Source organism: Lepisma saccharinum, chromosome 3 (assembly GCF_977018435.1).
Source record: "Lepisma saccharinum chromosome 3, izLepSacc3.1, whole genome shotgun sequence".
Taxonomy (NCBI): domain Eukaryota; kingdom Metazoa; phylum Arthropoda; class Insecta; order Zygentoma; family Lepismatidae; genus Lepisma; species Lepisma saccharinum.
The window spans coordinates 138,829,577-138,854,019 of NC_139231.1; the positions used below are offsets into that span (position 1 = coordinate 138,829,577).

Sequence of the window (24,443 nt, forward strand, 5' to 3'; positions counted from 1 at the left end):
TTTTAATAGTAATTGAACATATTTGTTCCTGTCAACATGGAACTATGATAGAGTAACATTACGGGTTTTAACCATTTTTATAGCAGTTTTAACAGTTTTAGTCATTAGTCATCCTAACATTCAACCTGTCCATACATATACCTTGATCCTTTCTAAATGACAAAGCTTTACGTATGCACGTAATAGCAGACTTCATGACCTGAAGAAGGGGGCAGTTGCCACCGAAACGTAGTCTATGACAACTATATACTCACGTTACATAAGTAAATTAATTAATTTCGAATTTATGCTTATATTGAGAAGATGCATTCCCGTAGGGAAATCCATCAGTATGTTACCCGTAAGCAGAACAACTTCAATTTACCCCATCATTCTACCACAGCCTACAAATCATCTTTCTCCTTTTCGGCTCCCAAAGCATGGAATGCATTGCCTGCAAACATCGCAAGTGTAAACAACATTAAACTTCAAAGGTAAAGTAAAAGATCGGCTGTTAATGGAACAATGGCAGAGTCTGGGCACATACTGAAGGTATCAAGTCACTCACTATATGGAATTGTATTATTGTATTATTATTACTATTGCCTTTTTAATTCTAGTTACACTTTTTTTTTGTCTGCAACTAATTCCTATGTATTTTTTATTACTTTTGTATTTGTGTATTATTTTACATTTAGCTTACTGCTCCATACGCAGTTTAACTCATCTCATATATATATTATCATATTGACAAGGGTTAGGTCAGAGCAGCCCTTGGCTGAACCACGCCAGCTTAATAAAGACATTTATTATTATTATTATTGATCTGAGACATGCTTATTTCTATGTTGTGAATTTGTTGATCCAGTCATGCTTAGAATGCATAGACCCCAGATTTGAATCCTATCTGTGGGACTATTTGGAATAGTGAGAACAGGCATCTACATACTCCAAAATAACTTTGGGACCTTCTGATGCACGTGTGGTTGGATGTTACGTACCTCCGCAACCTCATGGAGTCCCCACCATACAGGATTCATGTTATTCAGGCCAGATATAGTGTCACCTGTTTTTCTTCTGTTAGTTTTTGTTTTAAGTCAACTTTAGACACAGATAGGTTAATCGGGACTGGACCTACAGTTTAAAGTGTGATCCGAACCATTATGGGCCTCCACTGGTTATCGAACCATGGACCCATTGATTACAATGCAGCGATGTTCCCACTATGCCACTCACACATTTTGAAGTTAGTTCTGATAGGGGTAACTATTTACTTTTCTGGGAGCTTAACACACACACAGTAAATATGACAAGAAAGGTGTCTTAATGACACAGGCACTTATTTCAAATCAGTTCCTATATTTCAACACATTTGATATCTTCATGGCATAGAATTCCTAAGACATCTAACACAAGCAAGTACAGGACATTTTAACAATTTTTTCTCTATGAAAACAAGAAACTGGCTAAAGTATAGGATCATTTTGTAAGTAAATGTTGAGCTACCGTTTTTGCCGCATGTACTATTACATGTCATGAATGTTTCCTTCTCTTTCCTTACACCGTATGTATAAGTTATTTTCTACAAATGTAATTTTAATCAAAATATGCTCACGTTATAAGATATTCCATTTTTGGTTCCAACATCATATGGATAAAGATCCACAGTTTTATTCACTGCCCACGTGCAGTCCCGCTGGCAAAGTGGAAGACGAGACACACCAACCACCCAGTCAGAAGAAGGGTCTATGGAAGAAACAAAATGTAATGGAAAAATCAACAACCAAGAACTAGAATTCCAAATTTTGTTATACTACATATTTCCAAGGGTACTATTCAATTGTGAAGAAAAAACTGTACCAGATATTAATACATGATTAAGTGTTCGCATTTTGCTTTAAATTAAGTGTAAGCCATGCATTATAAAATAATAATTCTATGATAAAATAATAATTAATTTATGATAAGTATATGTTTTCATTAATTTTATCCATTATTGTTATTTTAAAATATTTAATATGTTTTTTTAATTATAGCAAGCTAACGTGAGGCATGGATATTACATAGTTATAAGTCATATAAAAATATGTTTTCAAGTTGCAATTTTCTACCAAATAAAGAATGGATATGTAACATATTGATTATATACATGATAAAAATATATCTTGTTATGGCAACAGTAGATACCAGAAGAGAGAACATGGCTACCTGCATATTCTGTGAGCTGTATCCTTAGCATATAATAAATATCATAAATACATTAAAGAATTGATCTCATTAGTTATAGAGAAACACTTCAAAGTACAATACAGCATGAGCATTGTCTTTCACAAAGGCATGTGTAAAGTGTTTTTTTTTTTTTGTGATGAAAGAAGTAGTTGTGTGCATTGTCAGGAATTGATGTAGGGAGGGTCCAGGCCATTGATAAAGCTTGAATAGTAGAGATAATTATAATAACTAAAATCGTTATCATGCTTATGATTATTATTATTATAAAATAATAATTATAAACTAATAAAAATAATATTAAATTTGGATTAAAATTTTCACATTATTATTATTTACTTTGTTAGATTTTTCTACTCGATCCACCAGATGAGTGGGCCTCCCCGATTGTGCAATGGTAGCATTGTTGCCTTGTAATCAAGGGGTCCCGGGTTCAATTCCCGGTGGAGGCACATAGTGGTTCGGATCCCACTTTAAACTGTAGGTCCAATCCCGATTAGCCTTTCTGTGCATAAAGTGCACTTAAAAGAACAATTCAAAGAACATTCACCAGATGAGTGTATATTCACCACAACTGTTTCTTGGCTAGGCTGTAAAATGTATGAATTTTCATATTGTGTTGTACCTTAGGGCATCATAAAGTTTTGCCTGTTGAGGTATAATTTGTTTAATAATTAAAAAATTGAAACAATGAACATACATATAGTTTGCCTGTAGTGTCCTCTACTCAGAGTTACCCTTACACATAGTTCCCATCACGTTTGATGCATTTGAGCGAGGTTTTACCAGGCATCAAAAATGTTTGGAAGCATTCCACAGAACACTCCCTGCCCCACCGTTCAGAGCTGTTTTCACCTCCTGTAGGTCCTCGAATCTCATGCCACAAAGGACAGACTTTATGGTATCCCAAACTCTCAATTATCGCCTGTACTGGCCCATAGGACATGTGCACTGCATCAGAAATGTCCTGGATGGTGATCCGTCTTTCCACTCGAATGAGCTCATCAGCACTGTGGCAGTTGTCGTCGGTCATAGACACTGATGGTCTGTCAGTCCTTCACTTGTCTGCACTTTTGGTTTCTCCCACTTTGAACTTAACTACTTAAGTCTGTGCTTTGCGGCATGAGATTTGAGGACCTACAGGACATGAAAACATCTCTGAATGGTGTGTTCTGTGGAATTTTTCCAAACTTTTTTTGACGCCTGGTAAAATGCTCACTCAAAAATGCATCGAACATGATATTGTGTAAGGGTAACTTTGAGTAGAGTGGACACTACAGGCAAACTATATGTATGTTCATTGTTTCAATTTTTCCATTATTGAAAAATTATACCTCAACAGGCAAAACATTGTGATGTCCCCTTGTATGTTTGAATCGTTCCTTCTATTTTTATTTATTTGCCCTTCTAGCTACTTTCCTTCTTTTTTCATGTATATGTGTGTGTATACACAAAGTGCTTTAACCCGCGATCGCTCGCGCCTTCATGTGTCACGCGATAACTCGCGTGTTAGATTTTTTCTAACAACTTGTTTTTTTTTCAGTTATCACTTAATATTTGCAAAATATATTTTATCAAACATGTTTTATTAAACATTGAAATCATTTTACATTGTTACAGCATTCTTATTTATGAATATTAAAACATTAATGCAAATAAGCACATTAAAATACAATTTATTATTGATATAAATTCAAATTCAAAATGTTTTATAATTGAGGATGTTTCTAATCAGATTCAGAGTCAACTTCTTTTGCAGCACATTCACGGCAAACATAAACAGTTGTTTCTGTATGTTCTTTACATATTGGGGAGGAACACTTACTACATGAATGATATGTGAATCGATTCTTTCTTTTGGGACAATAGGCACATCGGGACTTTTCCTCTGATTCAAGAGTTCTCTCAGTTTTTGGCAGACTTTCAATGCTTGCAATACTTTTTATTTTCTCCTTCAGACGAAGTGATACATTTGGAACTGACATCCGTCTCATCATATGTGGTTTTGTAAGAATCATACTAAGTGTGTAACAAATTTTCTACGAGCCAACAAGTATTTGTTTTGTAAATTATCTGAGCATTTATTACTCCAATGTTGAGAAGGCTGAAAAATATTGTGAGAAGCCAATGATTGCTTATTCTTGAAACAGAATATTCAGATTTCAGACGATCTACAACATCCACTCCTCCTTTTGTGAGATTGTAGAAAGTAATCACTTCTGGCTTTTTTGCCTCTCAGAGTCAGGATCAATGCCGTCGTCATTATGCATGGTGGAAATCACCATAACATTTTTTTTCTGTTTCTTCTTTGGCACATAAGAGCAGAGGAGACAATTATTAGATGGTTTCTCTCCAAACGCAAACATGCTGCTGTTTACAAGCCTTTCCTTGACAGATAAAAATTCTGGTGGAATTTCTCTTTTATTCAATCGAAGAGTTCCTACTAGTGTCAACCTGTGGTAGGTGTACAGTTCATTAGCTAGAGGTATGGAGGTAAAATAATTGTCCATGGTCACATTCCTTCTGCTGTTGTCAATTGGACGTATTAATCGCAAGACCACGTTTTGTGGATCATTGGGAACTTGATAAGGCCCAGATGGTTGTTTTCCTGCATAAATTTCCATATTTAGAGTGTAGAATGTTCTAGCATCACAGAGTGCATATATTTTTATGCCATATTTTGCAGGTTTATTTGCAATGTATTGTCTGAACTTGCATCGTCCTTTGAATGCTTCTAACATCTCATCAATGGTAGTGTAAGCACTTGGCCTGTAACTATTCATGCAGACACTAACAAAGTCATCGAATATTTCTCTAATTGGAGATAGGTTGTCTTCTTGCTTCCTTTGTGCTCGTGTAGTGATATCATCAAACCTAACAGCTTGGAGAAGAGTGTGAAATCTTCGTTTGCTCATTGACGCGATGAAAAAGTCTGGTGCAGTTCCATCTGTGGCCCACAACTCATCTGTATTTAGGTGCTGTGACTTCTTTACTCCAGCAAGATATAGTACTCCTAGGAATGCTGAAATTTCTTCAAAATCAGTTAGAGGGCAGTCCCGTGTATTACGTGAGTAGGAAGGTGTTGAGCTTTACGTTTGTGTATTGGACAATACGTGTGATTAGAGAATCCGGAAAGAACAGTTTCCAACAGTCTAGAATTGACTTCAAATTCTTGGCCCCACCTATCACACCTGGTAACTGTGTGACAATATTCTGTCTGGCGATTTCACTTGGTGGGGCTTTTTGCTTGAACCATATTGTTGAACCATCTTTGCCTCGATACGTATCACGATTCACATGTCTTGAAACTGTCACAGAATCATCAGAATCACTAACTGACTGTTCTGTCTCGGTATGCACTTCCTCATGTTCTGATGGACCGTCTGCATCGGTTTCCCAACCTGTGTCTTGAGGTCCAATGTCCACTTCATCTGTGTCTTCTTCTTCCAGCCACATCATGTACTGTTTAGTTTGTTTGTCAGACATTTTACTGCTATTCTCTTCAATAACACAATGCCAAAAACAACAATCATCAGATTGGAAGAACCAATGCACCTTTCCACTACACTGTACACAGATGGAATAATAAATGAAAGCGGTATTTCCCAAAGGAAAACTGTTGTACAATCATTCGCTGGAAATGTGACGCGATAACTCGCATGTTAGAAAAAATCTAACAATGCACTCGGCTAGGATCAAAGCCGCTAGTATAAGGTTTCGCTTTCAATTTCAATAACATTTGCTACAGTGTTGACAAGTAGAGACATAGAAGGAGGCATTTTAGCCTTAACGCATTGTTACCTCCAGTAACAATCTAGAAATAACAAAAGTTTTGCAATTGTTAGATTTTATCTAATAGCACGAGCGATCGTGGGTTAATTATTTGTAATGGCATTCTGGTATATTTTTATATGTAAAATTTATTTGATCAAGCGAAAGTGAATGAGGCATTTCCCAGATGCACTTCATTGCAACACCAGTGAATGAACACAGCTACAAATTTGTTGTTAATTAGAATTTAATGACCACAGCATCCTTCAAAGTAAGGCACAAAAGTGGGAAGAAAGAACAGGAGATTTGTCAAAAGGTCAGTCTTGAGATTTTGTTTTGTTAATTAGTGATTAGTAGACCATATTTTTTAACCAGATTTAATGTTTTGAATTTTTATAAGTATATGTGGAAAATCTAAAAAAAAAAAATAGTTTGATAGAAAATTAGAGATTCCATACCTCTTTTGTAGAATAAAGGCCTGTACACATGCATGCACACACACACCCATACGCACACACAGAGAGAGAGAGAGAGTGAGAGAGAGAGAGTGTGAGAGTGAGTGTGTGTGAGAGAGTGTCGTACATACATATGTAATTATACATATTAATATTCTATTTCTACTTTTCAGCAAAAAAATATTTTCTTCATTACTGTTGAAATGTACAGAAATATTAACTATAAAAGTAACTGTTAATTTCTTTACTCATTACTTGAAAAAGTGAGTGAGTTAATCATTTTAAAAAGTGACTGGTTACTAGCAGGCCTGTAGCTAGAATCGATCTCCAGGGGGGGGGGGGGGCTCATGGGTTATCGGGGGGGGGGGCTTCGTAAACCAAGCCCATTTTTCAAAAGTTTAACAGTATTAAATGAAGGTAAATTGATTTTGTGTGTTATATATATATATATATATATATATATATCAAAGTTAATATAAAATTTAGAAATATCACACAAATAGTACATTTTACTATAGGTATCTTCTAAAACATCTCTTGAAGTGTTAATTGCTATTGACATCATATTACATACTACATACTACTTTTGATCATACAGATATTTATATCACACAAAACAATGCACAATATTCAATCATAGTGCCTACCGTACATTCCACCCCCAGCTGAAGGAATAAAACTTCCCTTCGTTCCCAAAACTTAGGAACTGTTGACATTTGATGCAGATATGGAAGGAATGTGGATGATGACATCATTGTTTCAATTTTTCCATTATCAAAGTCACAGATTTCTGTCTAAACGGGAGATCGCAACAGGGGCAGCAAAGGTACGGATAAAGAAGCTCCTCTGTGAAAGAACATTCTATAGTCCAGAGAATCTTCTAAATACTTGCCGCTACTTCAACTTCAGCTCATAAACAAGATGAAGTTTATATTCTGTGAATTTATCCTTTGTGACACATTACAAGTGTTTGATATGACCCCTCTTCGTGATTCTGCAGACATAAACTTTATAATCAAGTTCTTCCCAAACGCGATGAAACATGTACCTATCAATTCAATCAAAAAGCACTGATGATACGAGCCTGCAGTTCTGCTAGATCACTCGGTTATGGAGGCACAAACACTGGATCCTTCACATAACCCCACACACACAAAAAGTCACAGTGAGGCAATGACAGCAGTTGTTGATCATCATTTCTACAACGACCAACCCATAGGTTTGATACTCTGGTGGTTAAGATTTTGTGGGCACCGTGATGGAACTGGGGAGGAGCACTATCCAACTGGTGGATAAAGTTCTCAATGTCTGTCTACAACTGTGGCTTGAGCCAATTTTCTAACATGTCAAGATGCTGTATTCTGTAATGGTTGTTCGCTGAAGAGGAAGCATTGAGTTCCGGAAAGTCACGAATATGCTCAGCAGCACCACGGTGAAAAGAAAACTTCCATAATTTGTAATGTGTCACAAAACTTGTTGAGTTTCTCTACAAAACTGCAAAGTTACTTCGTGATACGTTCAATAATACATGTACAGTAACAACATGAAACCGCTATCAATCATTTGTAGACACCCTGTACTTTCCACTACTTAGACTTCAGTTCTTAAACAAGGTGAAGGAATGTGATAGCTGATCTTCGTTCTGTGAATTTATCCTTTCGTCAATTTATGACCACATACTATCCACTGTCTACATTTTCACTTGTCACCACAAAAATTATACAATAGTTTGATCTAATGACTGAGTGCTAACGACAATGCTAAAAGGGGCTGACGATGATGCCAGGGGGGCTGAACCCCCCCCCCCCCCGGCCCCTGCCTGGCTACGGGCCTGGGTACTAGTTACATTGCAAGTAACTCTTGACTTCCAAAACACTGGCATTACAGTACATATTTGAAGAGAAATGGACATAAAACCCCTCCTGATCCTTTCCCTGGGCACTCACTTGGTTTCACATATGCATAAAAGACCATTCTATCTGAACCCTCCCTGTAGATGGAGATCTTCCAGATAATTCAAAATTTATTATATTTATTTTGTGGTTCCTTTCTTGCAGTAGTTATGGATTGAAAAATGTAGAATATTTTATGGCAATAATTAAATATTTTAGAAAATATAAACTAATGGAGGATACACACAAATATGTGTATAAATGTGTGGGGGTGTTCACAATGGTTTGGGCATTATTGATAAAGTGATTTAGTTGAGATTTTGTATACATGTTTAACAGAAAGTTACAAATCTTCCACAGTATAGGCTTAATCATTAATCACAGAACTTCCTTTAGACAGGAATTACTACTGATGGTATGCAGCGTTTAAGTGAACTATATTTCTAGGCATCCCAGGTTCAGTCCTTGTTAGTGACTTTTAATTTTCATTCATCTAGCCAGCTAACCTCTGCATTGATAAAGCAGGCTTTAAGTAAACTACTTTTCTTCATCTGCAATTGAGAGCATTGGCAATATTGTAACTGGCACCATTGATGATTCCCTTTAAGAGTGTGGAAATATTCCCATAAAGCCTCAAACTAAGTGTCACAACTGACACATACACACACTCCACTCATGCATTAACACATGTATTAACTATGAAAGTGTTTATTCCATATTCCATCATCTTCACCATACTGTAAATAGTACTTACGCATTGCAGATACAAGAGAAATAACGTAGCGTTCAGGATCTACAGTGAATGTAGAGTATGTACTTCCTGGTAGGTCTGGGTACTTAATTCCTTTAGCTTTTATTATGGTCCGTATATTATCACTCTGCAAATTAGAATCATATAATTATTAGAGAGAATTGTATTAGAAAGCGAACATTGTATTTGATGATTATTGTTCAAAAACATTTTTTGTAATTATTTTACTATGACAATAATGCTTGTATGAAAGAAAACCTCAAACAACATGACAAAACAGTTGAAGATAAGTGATTTAAACAGTTTAGATTTTTACAAATGATCATCTTATAATTAACTATCATAACTTTTGTTTCTTCACTAATGGAAATTCTTCCATATGTGTAGTTCGATGTTTCAACATACTGCACATGTTTTTAAAGAGCTCATAATGAGATGATTTGGTTGGTTGATTTGGTATTTTAAGTATACTTCATGCACAGTAAGGTTAATTGGGACTGCACCTACAGTTTAAAGTGGGATCCGAACCACTATGGTCCTCCACTGGGTATCAAACCCAGAACTCATAATGAGATGAAATGATAATCATACAATACAGGTAAAAATGAAGAATAACCATAGCATTAAATTTAGTTTCCTACTAGTTGCTTTCATAAAAAACCACAGTACCTTGTACTTTAATTGTTGTAATATTGTTGCTTTTATCTATATAACTGACATTTCATTACATTTCATTATTGGCTTTCGCGAAAGATGTATCATAATTGCAGTACATCAAAGCACGGAGTATATTAAAGAATTTCAGCCATTTTAGTTTTTAAATCCACTTTATGCACAGATAGGCTAATCGGGAATGGACCTACAGTATAAAATGTGGGATCCAAACCACTGTGCAATTTCAGCCATTTGAGAAACAAAAGTTATTATTACAATTAATTATATGATTGAAATGAAGTAGCAGATTTCCATAATGGATTGATTGCACATGCTAAAATAAAAAGAAAAGGAAATCTTAGTAGAATTTAATGTTATAAACTCTGAGACAGCAGCATAACTTAGGGTCTGACTTTAGAGAGAGGGGCAACTCCATTGACATTCAGACAAATTTACATTTGTTTTTAAAGTATTTTCTCAGCACCTTCAAATATGTAACACTATTGACTCATGTAATTTCATTTTCCTTTATGAAATTTCATAATATTTCTCCCCTTTTTGTACTTGTGACGGGTGTGACACTTCAGATCAGTGGCGACTGGTGGCTTTTTTGAAGTATAGGAAGAAGTTTTGGTAAACTGAGGAAGGTTTGAAAAATGCGTTCAATTATAGTCGCACAAATCGCTCGTACTATTCATTGCATTTAGAATGTTACCTGTAGGCCCGCTCACAAGGTACAGCAAGGGGCCCCTGCCCCCTTGAACTATGAAATTTTTTAATGTGAACCTATAAAAAAACAATGAAAATACATGACGATATTTCATATTTTGCAAGAATTTCGATTTTGTCCCCTCTCCCAGTCGTGTAGATTGAGGATAATTAAAAGTGCTGCTTAAACTCTGAAATTACGATAAATGCTTCTAAATTGTGCTAGGATTTATTATTAATTACTTTTTTCTGATAACTACAGTTTTAAGTTCAATTATGCATATATTTTTCGAGTTTTGAACTTGCGTTACTTATTATTCACTACACAACATTGTGTAGAATGGCTCAACAGCGAGATGGGTTGATCATAGAACTTGAAACGGTTTGAGAAAATGGTTTGTTTACCGCCAACCTTCTATAGATTTACTGCCTTAAAATCGCCTCAGGAACAAAATCAACAGGATAAAGAAAAGATAGAGGATGATGGATCGTCGCATGGTTGTGAAAAAAAGTATGTCGCTGTGTGTGCATACCCCATTTTATTTGAAACAAGTCTGCTGGTGAAGTATAAATAAGATTTGAACGTAATTTTACTTCAATTTCCTGGAAACCTATTCCTTTGAATTCGATTTCCCTCTCCCAGGGACTCGCGTTTGCAGATTATACTAGATTTGACCATTATGCCAAAAGCAGGATGCTAGGGGCCAACAAAGATCAAACTGTGCTACATTTAGTACCATTTTGATGGGGTTGGCACCACTGATGTAGGAACCCCAGCGAGGTTCCTCAGCCGGGGCAGCAAAGCGTGTGTGTCCGTCTTTTGGCTGCGGCTGGAAGGAGCGCCACCAGTCAACTCTTGACAGTAGCTAACCTAGTCAATTGTACGTACATTGAGCTCATAATTTTATAACGGGCATTATTATTATTAAACTCCTAAAATGTAGAGAAATGGAAGCGAGTATAAATGAACTGTAGGAAGTTCCTCACTTCCTACATGGAGGAATCGCCCCTGCTTGAGATGTGACTTCATGACCTTCCCAGTCTTTCCGAAAACTCTGTGAAATATCTGGGTTTACTGAAACAATTTCATTATATTTTCACAAAACAAACTTTACTTGACATTTAGATGCTTTTAGTTCCTAAAAATATTACTACATACTTTTTTTATAAACATTTTTTGCCTATGACGGGTGTGACATGCATGAGTAGGATTATGGAACAATGTAAAAGCTATGAAAATTATCATAAATAGATTCTTCAAACTAAGGTTTGTTTCAGAAATAAAGTAGGATACTTGCGAGCTTAAGATATAGAAAGAATAAATGAGACAATTAGAACGAATTTTGAATTAGTTTAGTTTTCTTATGGTATAATACTGTATCATAATGAAATTAAATTAAGTGGAAATACCACACATAAAATCCAATTTCTACTATAAATAGTAATGGGCTTAAAAAAAATATGTTATTTAAAAGCCATGAAACTAATGTTTGTATTAATAATTTGAAATTCTGCATAGTTTTCCCTTTAATTACATATATAAAAAGCGATATTTTCAATAAAAATGAATTAACCTTGTTTGTCCACTTGCACATGGAATTAATCATGTCATGGATTCTCTGTACTCATCATATACTGTCCAAACCACTCGGTGCATTTTCGTGCATGAATTGATTCGAAGTTTGTCTCCAAAATATTATTGTCTTACTTGGACATTGATTTGTTCTGTTTGAATATCAAGATCAAAGGTGAAGTAGGAACTAAATTTTTGTTTGAAATATGTATAGATGGTTACTTTCTCCATTAGATTGATTGATTGATTCCATCCACTAAATCATGCATAGTACAGTACGTACAATGTCTTTCAGTGGGATCATTACAACCCAGAAATGTCCTTGACTGTACAATGATATGGGACGGGTCAAATAGAGTACATCTTGGATATTTCTTAATTTGAAAGCAAATATTTACACTTACAGACAAAAATGTCTTGAAATTTTCTTGTGAGGAGTCTCAAGAATGAAGAAAGGAAGAAGCATGTTACATAACATGTTTTATCAACTATAATTATATTAAAACAGATTACCTGATGTTTGAACTCCACTTCTAACATAGCTGTATCGCAGTGCTCTGCAAGCTCTCTCAGGCCTTCAGATGCTCTGTTGCCTTGCTCCCAGAATAAATAGTTAGCTCTGTGAGATGCTCCAATGACATCGCTAAAGCCAGTTGTCCAGACATTGGGAAAGTCCTTTGGGTGCATTTGTCGAGACCAAAGGCCTTCAAACGCCATCTAGGGAAACTTAATTCAGTTAGCCCATTCACCTCCTACCTTATACTGTTAGGTAATAAATTCATAACACTAAATTGGACCTCAAGTAAATAAATCTGTTAACTATTAGCAGCCTGAGCTTGTCACTAAGGATTAGAATGTGACACTTATATTTCATGTACACTAAATGCAGTGCATGCAAAGCATTTCCCCAGCTGTCTCATTGCCACCTCTTTAAACCATGGGAGCATACCCTCAGCTCACCACATGTCTTGACCAAACATTCCCCCAACTAACATTTCTCACTTCAAGCACTGAATAAATTGAATGTGATATGATAACGTTGCAGTAAGCACATAAAAATATGCATCTGTTAAGTAGTAATATACATACAACATTCAAACCAAAAATATTGTTCTACATTTTCAGTGTTAAAATAAATAAAAAGTAATGATTTTTAACCCATTAGTTTCCAAATTTTCACCACTGAAAATTTCCTTTAACTCTGATTTAAAAATCCTTCACTGCATTTTCTATAATACTTTACATAATACATAGAAATAAGACTACTCTGCATATTGGCATCAAATTTTGCATTTATTGAGACAAATGTATATTCTTATAGTAGAAGAGAATGTGTCAGATAGTTATTTGTGTAGCACACTTCAAAGCATTTAAGGGAGATGGAGGGAAACTCACATTTCTTGCACTGACATGCCACTTCCTTTCTTTTTCCCTTCTTTTTATTACTGTTGATTTGGTTTACTTACTTTGCATTTCTTCCACTTTTGGCTAATCGCGAAGATGAGGATTAGTGACAATATGATGAAATTGATGAAGGAAATCACACAGAACAGAACACCCATGTCCAGGCTGGGATTTGAAACTGAGACCCCTGACATTGTAGCCCAGTGTGCTAAAGACTGCACCACGGAGACCTGCTTTTCCTCTTCTTGTGAGTCACTTGGCACCTCTTTTCCTCAGCAGCTGGGATATTGATTTGATTTGATTTGGTGTTTTAAGTCCACTTTATGCACAGTAAGGCTAATCGGGACTGGACTTACAGTTTAAAGTGGGATCTGAACCTGTGCCTCCACCGGGTATCGAACCCGGGACCCCTTGATTACAAGGCGACGACGCTACCACTGCGCCATAGGGGAGGCCCTAGCAGCTGGGATATGAAAAATGTACTCGGTTATTTGCTTGCAGCTGTAGAGGCATGACATGGCATAACTCACTCGTGGCGCAGTTTCTGATTTTCATGTCTTTACTGGATCAACTTTCGAGTCAATAGGCCACTTGTGTCATGCACAAATTATATTACTGCTCCAGATAGCAAGCGAGCTTGTGTATAGCTAGTCAAAGATGTGAGCTGGTTCTTGTGTCATATTCTTCATGAAGCAAGATTGTGTTAGCTTGCACGAGCAAGTGTAACAAGCATCATGTGACATGTCTGGTGCCAAGTGTGATAACTCGTAGTTCGCTTGATTCAAAGTTGCTGCAAGCTTAGAACATACAGAAACAAACTTGAAGCAAGCTTTGTCGGTTGACATGACAAGAATATTTCAACTTTGATATGCTATGTGGTGCAACAGTGTGATAAAATTGGGTTACAATAAAACCTAAAAGTGTGACAATGGAAGCATTTGATTTTCTGAAATGTTGCCAAATTAGTGTTTGTTTGTTTATAGAAATCGCAGTTCAAGATGGGGAATTTATATTTGTTTGCATAGTTAAAATGGCACTAATATCACGGTGAAGAAAATGGTTCTATACGTTTCCCCTTTCTAAGTTTATGAAAGTTTGTTTTAAGTTTTTTTATGCTCAAATAATCCAATTGGGGGCTGGACCTACATTTTGAAGAAATATAACCTGGAATCATTTAATAGCAAGGCTACATCATTAGTCATTAAATTAAGGGGATCCTAATTATAATTTTGATAAACTACAGGCAAGTTATATGAAAAATATTTAGCATATTGTCAAAATACTAACCTCATATTTAGCATCTTCACATGCACAACAAGAGTCAATTTGTGGAGTTCTGTCATGGCCACTCTCTCTGTTATCTTCACATAACATTAAACTCAATGGTCCTTCGTCCATGTACCATCTTCCTTCCTTTTCTACCACAGTTGCTCTGTAGAGATTAATAAATATAAACAGGATATGTTTGGTTTTGGTGAGTCCTCGGTGATATTGTGTTACTAACAAAGGAGGGTTGGTGTCAGATGTTTTGTTGGGGTGTGGGATGAATGGCAAGTGGTTTGGGTTATTTGTTTGTTTGCAAGGGTGGAAGGGCAGCCATGGTTGGTTGAAGCTTGGTGTAAGCATTGCTTGTAGTTGTGCTGGGAAGTGGTGGAGGAGTTGAAGTGTAGTCCTGCGAGGGCCACAGAGAATTGGAGGGCTTTTTTGGTGTGTTAAGGATGGAGAAATGAAAGAATTGGAGGTTCATAAGTTTTATGGAGATTCCCAACTGACCCCTGCAACATATACGTTTACATCGAGAAAGGTGACTTGGCTGGTGGAATATGACAGCTGAATTTGAGCGTGCTGAACTGATTGAGTTGGTTGGTTCAGGAGCGTTGATACGAAAAAGTTCCCCATGTGTCCAAACATGAAGATCTTATTAAGATTTGGCACACACAGGAGATGTACACTGAACAAGCTTCAGCAAAATATCAGGCGAAGCCAGGCCAGCTCAGTAGCTCAGTGGTAGAGCAACGGCACATTATGCCAGAGACCCAGGGTCGAGTCACGGCAAAGCCTGCATTTTTCATGGAAAGTTCTACATGAAGATCTCATCTGTAAATCTGAACCAGAGGAGCGGTTTCTGGGGTTTGGAGTCCAGGAAGTCTTGCTGAAGTTTTCCCATGAAAAGGTTGGCATGTGAGGGGCAGGGGGCATTCTGGTGCCCATGGTTCTACCACATATTTGAGGAAGTGTCTGTCTTCAAAGCAGAAGTTGTTATACTTTAGTACAAGGTTGGCTGGTTGGACCAGGAAGTGGGTGCTGGGATTCTGAGGTTTGGGTCTGCTGTTGAGTTGTGACTCAATGGAGTGGAAGCCATGGATATAAGGAATATTGGTGTACAGAGAGGTGACGTCGATCGTTGCAAGGATAGTATTGGGTGGAAATGGTGGTAAGATTTTGATTATGTACAGGAAATTGTTGGTGTAACAGAAATAGGAAGACAGTGCTTTAAAAGAGCTGTATTTGGGAGTCGACAGTTGATATATATGTTTGGTGGATAAATTGTAGCTAGACACTATGGAGCTGCCTGGGTTTGGTTTGTGGATCTTCAGGAGTAGGTACAAAGTTGGAGTATGGGACTGGCAGGAACGAGGGTGGAGTTAGTGGAGTGGGTGGAGGGTAAGTCAGCTGCGGTGGATGAGTTGGAAAGCTGCTTAATCAGAAGAGTTAATAACCACGGCTATAGACTCCTTGTCAGCTGGAAGGATTCTGATCTGCTTGTTGGGAAGGAATTTCAAAGCTGCTTGTGCAGCTGGGGTCCGATTGGAGCTATATAATAGGTTTGTTAGGAAGAGCTGTCAGATGTGCTGGAAGTGGTAACAATGGTGTATCTTTACAATAGGTAGTTGGCAGGAAGTGGAGGTGAACCTTTAAAGGAGAAAGCTGGAGATCAATATATGCGTGTTTATATCAGTTTATATCTTTTCCTCAGGAAGATTAATATTAAAGCCAGGTATCTCAAGGTATAAAAATTAATTACTTCTTGAAGATAATAGTTTGTGGCCAACAATATTTCAGGCTTCAAATTATTGTATTTGAACATGAAGGCCCCTTTTAAGACTTAATTCATTGCTTCAATTTTCTCCCTTTTTAATCCCAGGATTAGGTTTTGAAGTTTTCCCTATACATTGCTTTTCCTTCTTTCAATGTTTAGTAATTGATGTTACGCCATCATTACTTGTCATCTTAATGGCAATGAATACAGACTTTATGTCACTCAACATTGCCACTAAAAATAAAATCTTGAAACAATACATTCAAAATTGTCCATTGTTGTGCAAACCTGTTTGAGTGTACATTTTCCACAATGTATTGACAATAATAACAATTGCATATTATTAAAATTTTAATGTATAGTTACATGCAGCAAAACATCAAAAAAAGCCTAGAAGATTATTCATTGCAGTTTTTGCATCTCTATTTACACAATTACTTACCTGAAGACTACGCAGCCGCTGCCTCTTGGAGGTGCAGTCCAAAAGATGTGAATGTCATTCTTTCTTTGAAGAGATGCCTCTATCACCATATTTGGACATCTCTCATTAAATCTAGTAAGCACAGGGTCATATGTGTGGAACATACCCACAGGTGACCAGTAAATTCCTATTCTTTCATAGAGAGGCTCCACAACTAAGGCAAACTGTGTGAATGGAGGTTCTCCCTCGAGACTTACTGAAAAGAAGAAGAGAGAAAAAACAATAGCACTCATGAACTAAATCCAATAGTACTTGAAGTTCTAACATAATCTTATGTCATCTTTATTGTGGAGGGGAAAGAAGCCAAAATTTCATGAATTTTACTATCTTAGCATATATATTATTACTTTTTAATTAATGAAAGGAGTATACTGTTTAATACATCCCTATCAAATCATCTTCCTACACACGCACACATGGGGGGGGGGGGAAGACATCATTTGGTTGTTTGCGGTCGTCTGGCCTCAGTCGTAGCTGGAGATTTGTGTCTTATGCACAATTATTGTGTGATAAATGCACTCTGTCACTGTGGAGATGTACTCAACTTCAACTGCACAACGCACCGTCTACCAGTGCTCAAAGTGAGGAAGTGCTATTCCTCAAGCTAGCAAAATTTTCACAAGGCATCCCCCAGCTGACTCGTCACCATGTTAAATCTAAGGAGCATCCACAAGCTAAACCCAAAGCTCAACTGAACATCTTCCCAGCTAATATTTTCACTTCAAGTGCTTTCCTCAACCATTCCTATCTCTAATCTCTATAACATAATGGTTTAAAAACTTTAACTAGTGCACAAAAATATGATTAAACTAAAGAAAACTGAAGCCCAGTGTTGAAAGATTTCCAAGGAAATTGAAATTATTAAGAGAAGTAGAGTGCATGCAGTTCTAATATTGAAGCATGGAGTACTTTTTTGCTTATTGTTAAGGAAAAAGATAAACCGATCTCAAAGAAATGTTTCTCTTATATTTAAAATTACAGGGTGACAAGAAATAACCCGTACTAATGTTTGTGATCATAAATTTATATTAAACCTAAACAATTGAGCAAAACAACACTGAAGAACAATGACATGGGACCTTAGGAACAGGATGTTCAGCCGGTTTCACAGTGGCCTCCCTGGGCGGCGATACAGAGGTCCAAACGGGCTTTGAAATTTTGTGCGATGGGCCGCAGGTCCTCGGGCGACAATCGGTTCCACTCATGCCGCAGCGATTGCTTCAGCGACTCCAAACTGTGGTGGCGTTTAGCACATACCCTGGCCTCCAAAATCGACCAGACACTGTAGTCCATTGGGTTGAGATCCGGCGAGTAGGGCGGCCATTCCGTCGATGCGATGAAGTCCGGAAAATGGGTTCTGCACCACGCTTGCGTCATTTTCGCCCTTGCTGCTGGGCCCACGGAAGGACGACGTTCTCGAGAATGTCGCGGCGGTACACTTCTTGGTTGATTTTGACCCCTTGATCCACGAAAACCAGGGACATCTTGCCGCTTGCGCAAATTCCGCCCCACACCATGACCGACTGAGGATTTTGACGATGTTCGACGATTGCTGAGGTACCGGGAGCCTCTGCAGACCAGGTCCTGTCGTTTTGGTGGTTGTGCGCCTGCTCCACGGTGAACAGCTTCTCGTCTGTGAAGAGAATGCACTCCCATCGCTGACCTGCGGCACGGCGCTTCAGAAGGCGCCATCTTTTGAGTCGCAGGCGCTTGTTTTTGTCAGTGAGAAGCTGAACTTTTTGGAGCTTGTACGCCTTGAGGTTGAGGTTCTTTTTCGCCATTTGCCACACCGATTCGCGGTTGATCCCGATCTCAAGTGCGACTTTTCTCATGGAGACCCTCGGATTTCGCTGAACTCGCTTTTTTGATGATCTTGCGGTTCTGGGACGTGTTGACGGTAGGCTTTCTTCCTCTTCCGGGACGGTCGCCTTCATGGCCGAGCTCCTTGAATCGCCGAACTGCGTCAGAGACTGTCATTTTTGGAACAACCAGCAAACGAACAATTTCACATTGACGCTTTCCTTGACGCCACAGTTCCAAAATTGCACTGCATTTGGTTGACATTTTGAAACACAAAGAAAGTAATCGTTATGAAGCCGAAATAACAGGTACAGTTACAAAAGACTACGGAGAATCCAATAACACAAGAATTATTTGGCTACGGTACACTACATTCTTGGCAGAATACGCCAAACTTTGTACGGGTTATTTCTTGTCACCCTGTATATTTAGTTTTTTGTGCATGTTTTATGCTATGTTTTATGTTGACTACAAATTTGTAAAGCATGACTTACCAAGGATTCCTTTTTACTTGAATTAATAGCTAGAAAAAGTAAAGCATTTTGAGTTAAATAAAGATAAATTATTTACATACCTATGTACTGTTGGCCTGGAATATATTTCTCTATATTACCACTGACTGTAATTCTGTATTTATTATTGACTTGTGACCTTGGCGTGGGATCCCTCGCCGAGGGATTCCTCGGCTCACGGTTACAGCTCCATGAATAGCTTGGACTTACAATTGCAGCTAATACCAGAAATAATATTGTTGTGGAAATCTGCATGGTTATACTGGAAACAAAAAGGTCTTTTAAGAATAAATACGTTTGAAATCATTGAAATAATAAAAAAATGAATAAAAAGAAGATAGAGTATGCACTATTGCAGTAAAAGCAACAAGCAAAAATTCCAGACTTGTTTTGTCAGGAAAAATAGATGCAGTAAGTAAATTCTGTTTGTAAATAAAATCATCGGTTTCCATCTCCCCGAAGGCTGTAAATTTAGTCTCATCCCCAAACCAGCTCAGGTTTTTTAGTCCTGGTTATTTTACGTTGTTTTTCTACCTGTTGGCCTTTGGGTAACTTGATACGAGACATAATCTAATTTACGATACATGTTATTGGTTTGAAAACGTGTCGATAAAAATTCAAGTATTGAAAATTAAGCTTTGAGCTTGGGGACTCCAGCCCCCTCCGTATGGAGCCATCACTAGCTCCGACTCTCACAGACCAAGAAGGAATTGACAATTTAACGAACCTTTTCTCCCTGAATATGCATTTTACACATGATACTTGCTACCCACCTCCTATCTAATTCAGCCATTTTTTTCTAGGACTTGGCTGATGTGAAGATGTAATATTGATCCCCGAGTATCCTTTATTTTCGATTCCATACGACCATCGGTGGAGAGAGGGTGGTAGTGATCGATCTAGACGTTGAAAACTAAGAATAAATTGTCAATTGTCGTCCCTTTAAAGTTGATGGTAACCCCCCCCCCCCAATTGATACCTAAAATTACCGTTAGTTTATTGCACCTTCGAAAATCTAGTTCCTCCAAAGTACTTTTTGCTCCATTTAAGGTAACTTAGCTTTTTTATGTGGATCCGGCTTGGCAACACTGCATGCGAAGCGCTTGGCGCGATAGCGTTGCGTTATGTGTCAAGATGTCAGTGAACCAAGGTGTTTTTTTATGTATGTGTCCTGACTCGTATGTATTGTTTACGGCGTAATCATTCGAGTTACATTATACAATAAGGACATTAAGTTAATGTTGTTAGCAGTAAAGAATATTATGTACACTATCTACCAAAAAGTAATTGGGCACCTATGTTGGTGGTTAATTTAGTATCTAATTTGAATAATTTAGTATCTAATTTGATTGGTTTGGCCTCAAGAGAACCACTTGTGAAAGTGATGGCGCGTAGTGCAGAGTTATCAGACCTTGATAAGGGCATAATTGTGGGCTGCCACCTCAGTTGGCTGCCTAGCAGGGCCATAGCCGCAAAGTTAAACAGGCCCAAATCAACAATAGCATTTGTGCTTCGTAAGTGGAAGGTGCATGCACATTGTGAGAATGGTGAACGTTCCGAGCGTCCAAAAAATTGACTAACAGAAATCGGAGAAACCTAAAACGTGAAATTGTTAAAAACAGGACACAGCCGATGGCTACCATCAAACAGGAATTTACGGCAGCAACAGGGGCGTCAGTTTATAATGGAACATTGCGAACAGAGACCCACCAACTCGGATATTCCGGAAGAGCAGCGGCACATAAGCCGCATATCACCAAAGTGAATAAAGCTCAGCGTCTCAAGTGGTGTTTGGACCGTCTCAACTGGACACTGGAGCAGTGGAAAGCGGTTCTGTGGAGTGATGAGTCGAGATTCACAATGTTTCGATCTGATGGACGTGTATGGGTGTGGCGGCTACCCGGGGAACGGTTTCTACCAGAGTGTATAGTGTCTGCCAGGAAATTTGGTAATGGTGGAGTAATGGTGTGGGATTGTTTCTAGTACTACGTTGTGGGACCACTGGTGGTTGTTCGTGGCACAATGAACTCACAGGCATACTGTTCAATACTAGACAATGAAATGCTCCCAACCTTGTGGCGTTTTTACGGAATGGACCCCTGTTACTTCCAGGATGACAAAGCTAGGTGCCATGTTTCGGAAGCTACTATGCAGTGGTATGCCAACAACAATGTTCACCGATTGGTCTGGCCTGCACAGAGCCCTCATCTCAATCCCATAGAACACCTTTGGGATGCATTGGACCGGCGGGTGAGGTTTCGGGAGATGCGGCCAAATTCCATTGTCCAACCGAGTGAGATATTGGAAGAGGAATGGCGACTTATTCCCATGGACTTCTTCCACAAACTAGTCGAGAGCATGCCTGACAGGTGGCTGCTGTTATACTACCAAGAGGTGGCTCCACGAGGTTCTAACAGGGTTCGCACCACCAAACAACAATTTTGTACAGGTGCCCAATTACTTTTTGGTAGATAGTGTACTATGGGGAAACCAGAACAAGATAAGTACAAGCCACGAAAACGACGAGGCTCGAGTTTGTCAGAGTTGTTAAAGGTTCAGGAACCCAAAAATTCTAATGGGTTCTATTGAGTTCCGCTGCAGGACCGGAACCTTTTTTCTCGTACAATTTGGATTCGGTACAAGTTGCGTATTGTTACATTCAAAAAAGGTTCCTGGACCGTATTTTAATTGTTCCTGAAAAAATGTTCCTGGACCGTATTTAAATTGATGCGGGAAAAGTTCCTGGACCGAATTGAAATTCATCCGGAGAAAGGTTCCTGGACCGTATTTAAATTCATTCAGAAAATGATGTTCTTGGACCGTATTTAAATTGATCCTGGAATAAAGGTTCCTGAACCGTATTTAAATTGATCGGGAAAAAGGTTCCTGGACCGAATTAAAATACTTTACAGATAAAAAGGTTCTTTACGGTCCAGAACCCATTTACACGCTGATTTTCTCTCCTGGACCGGAATTGAATTTATTTTAAATTCCTGGACCTATTACAAACTTGGTTTATGTACCAGTAAGGTAAGATATTTTAAAGTAACTACGCCTATTTTACTTTGTAATTCATACATATCGATTTATTATATTTAATTACAGGAGGAAAACAAATCAATTAGATTTCATAATTCTCATCGTATGTGACTACATAACTTGTCTTTTGACGGCGTAAGGACAATGGCATTGCTGCGAGCTTTTAAATTTGAAGAGAGAAATGGTCTTGCCGTTTACTACGGAGAAATACTCTGTATTGCGGCCACCCTCCGTTTGAAGGATGAACCCTGACAGTCGGCAAATATTGCGATGACCATGGTTGTTAAAGGCCCAAGATTGTAAATAAATTCAATTCCGTTCTGGGAGAAATAATCAGAAAGCGTATTTATGGGTTCACCTTTAACAACCCTGGCGATTGATTGACTGATTAAAATTGGCGGGTGTGTCGGCGCATATGGCCATTTGGCACCCTTCAATGTCTCTGGCGATGACTACATAAAAATGTCACACCTCGCCACTGCATCAACTGTTACCAGATGCTATCAGGGGTTCCCAACCATCGCCAAAAGCATGGACGTTCGCAGGATTTTTCCCAGGGAGGGGCAAGCAAGGTAATAATTTTTTAAGGGGGTCAAAAGAGGCATATTTTATCCCATAATAGTTATGCCCCCTCAAAAAGCACTGCTTCAGTCTGAAATTACCATGTTCCTTCAACACCCTTATAATAATTAACATAAATTACTGTGACAAATGATATTGTGTGAAATATATACTTTTTAGATGGACATTAATTTTCGCATGGCCCTCCTTTGCCTCCCTCTCACAAAGGCATCAATCCCCCCCCCCTTTATGTTCATTTCTTTATATGAATTATTTTGAGCAGACAAATGTTTACGCTTTTTTTTACGTACATGCACTAAATTAGAACTGAAGGTAGTTTGAAACCCTGCAATTATGAGGCTAGATAACTTATAATGTCCTAATGTGGACGAACGAGATTCATAGCATGATGTTTTGCTGTTCTACTGCAAATCTACGACCATAACAGTATAATTGCTAATGCTATAATAGTTAATTGCAGTTCTGAGAGACTGCGTTTAGCCTCTGACCTTTCCAAGCTGCAATAATCGACTGTATTGTACGGACTTTAAAGCACACTCTAGAGAGTCAGAAGTTTTAATTTGAATCCATGATACAAATATTTACGGTAATGTGTAGGGCAGTCTACTGTTCACCAATCGGTATCTGGTTACAGTTCTGCCAAATTAGATTCCTTTTAAAGATTGAAATCATTGTTTATTGTTTAATGCCTTACACACCCGCACAGAACCTAGAACAGAACAGCAAAAGAAAGACCTGCCGAAAACTACCGTTTACTATAAAATCTACCACTATCGGGGGAGGGAGTCTGTTCTACACGTAAGAATAAGAATTACTGGAAATGTACTTGTCTGGCTTATAAAGTTAAGATAGAATAAATCGTTTGATTTACGTTTCAAGTCGGATTGGAATAGGTATACATCTCCCCTTGACCCGTATTTCTGGTTTACTTACCTCGCCTCACCAGACTTTTTTTGTATTACATTTGCATTAAAGTTTTACTCGGAAATATTAATTTCACGAGGGAGATCCTTTCCTAGCTGTTCGTAGTGTACTAAATATTTTGTTGTTACAATGTAGGACCCGTGTAAACATTGTTTCTTCGCTACCTGTGGACAGCATCAGAGAAGGGGGTATTAAAGTGTACAAGTGTTGCGCGCACCCCCTCTCCCCTTTGTTTCCTATCAGAGCCCTGAGAACTGGAGCACGGGGTTTGTGTATAACGTCCTCAAAGAGCCCCTACAGTTCGCACGCTGGAAGTTGTTGAGGACATTCGCCGAAGGATTACGCTAAATCCGAAGAAACTAACACGTCAATTGGCACAACAGACACACGTAAGCAGGGCGTTGTTTCATCTCTCCAGCCAGGTAAATTCGCAGAATACACTGCACTGGGCGCCTACGAACCCTATCTTGTGCATGAGCAGCCTCTACATGACCCAAAAGTCAGCGTGCTGTCAGACTCGCATAATTGGACCGATCTCTCTCTCTCTCTCTAATTGAGGTATAATTTGGCGGCAAAGTTTTCGGTTTGATGACTGTGCTTTCAACATTGGCAACTAGGTTTAATGCTTTAGGAGTCAATTGCGTCTGGGTCA

The 24,443-nt window shown here is 38.2% G+C and overlaps 1 protein-coding gene across 2 annotated transcripts in view; it reads right to left on the reverse strand.

The window, feature by feature from the left end:
* LOC145985452 (spondin-1-like) overlaps positions 1-24,443 on the reverse strand; it is a 67,617-nt gene that overhangs the window by 27,209 nt on the left and 15,965 nt on the right. For both annotated transcript variants that reach the window (XR_014441423.1, XM_083119514.1), the window contains exons 2-7: positions 19,309-19,508; positions 16,896-17,130; positions 14,701-14,845; positions 12,523-12,726; positions 9,078-9,201; positions 1,595-1,725 (exon numbers count right to left, since the gene is read on the reverse strand). Coding sequence is in view for 1 of the 2 variants with exons in the window: in XM_083119514.1 (XP_082975640.1) it covers positions 1,595-1,725; positions 9,078-9,201; positions 12,523-12,726; positions 14,701-14,845; positions 16,896-17,130; positions 19,309-19,501 (1,032 nt within the window). In the remaining variant the exon portion in view is untranslated. The remainder of the gene's footprint in view (positions 1-1,594; positions 1,726-9,077; positions 9,202-12,522; positions 12,727-14,700; positions 14,846-16,895; positions 17,131-19,308; positions 19,509-24,443) is intronic.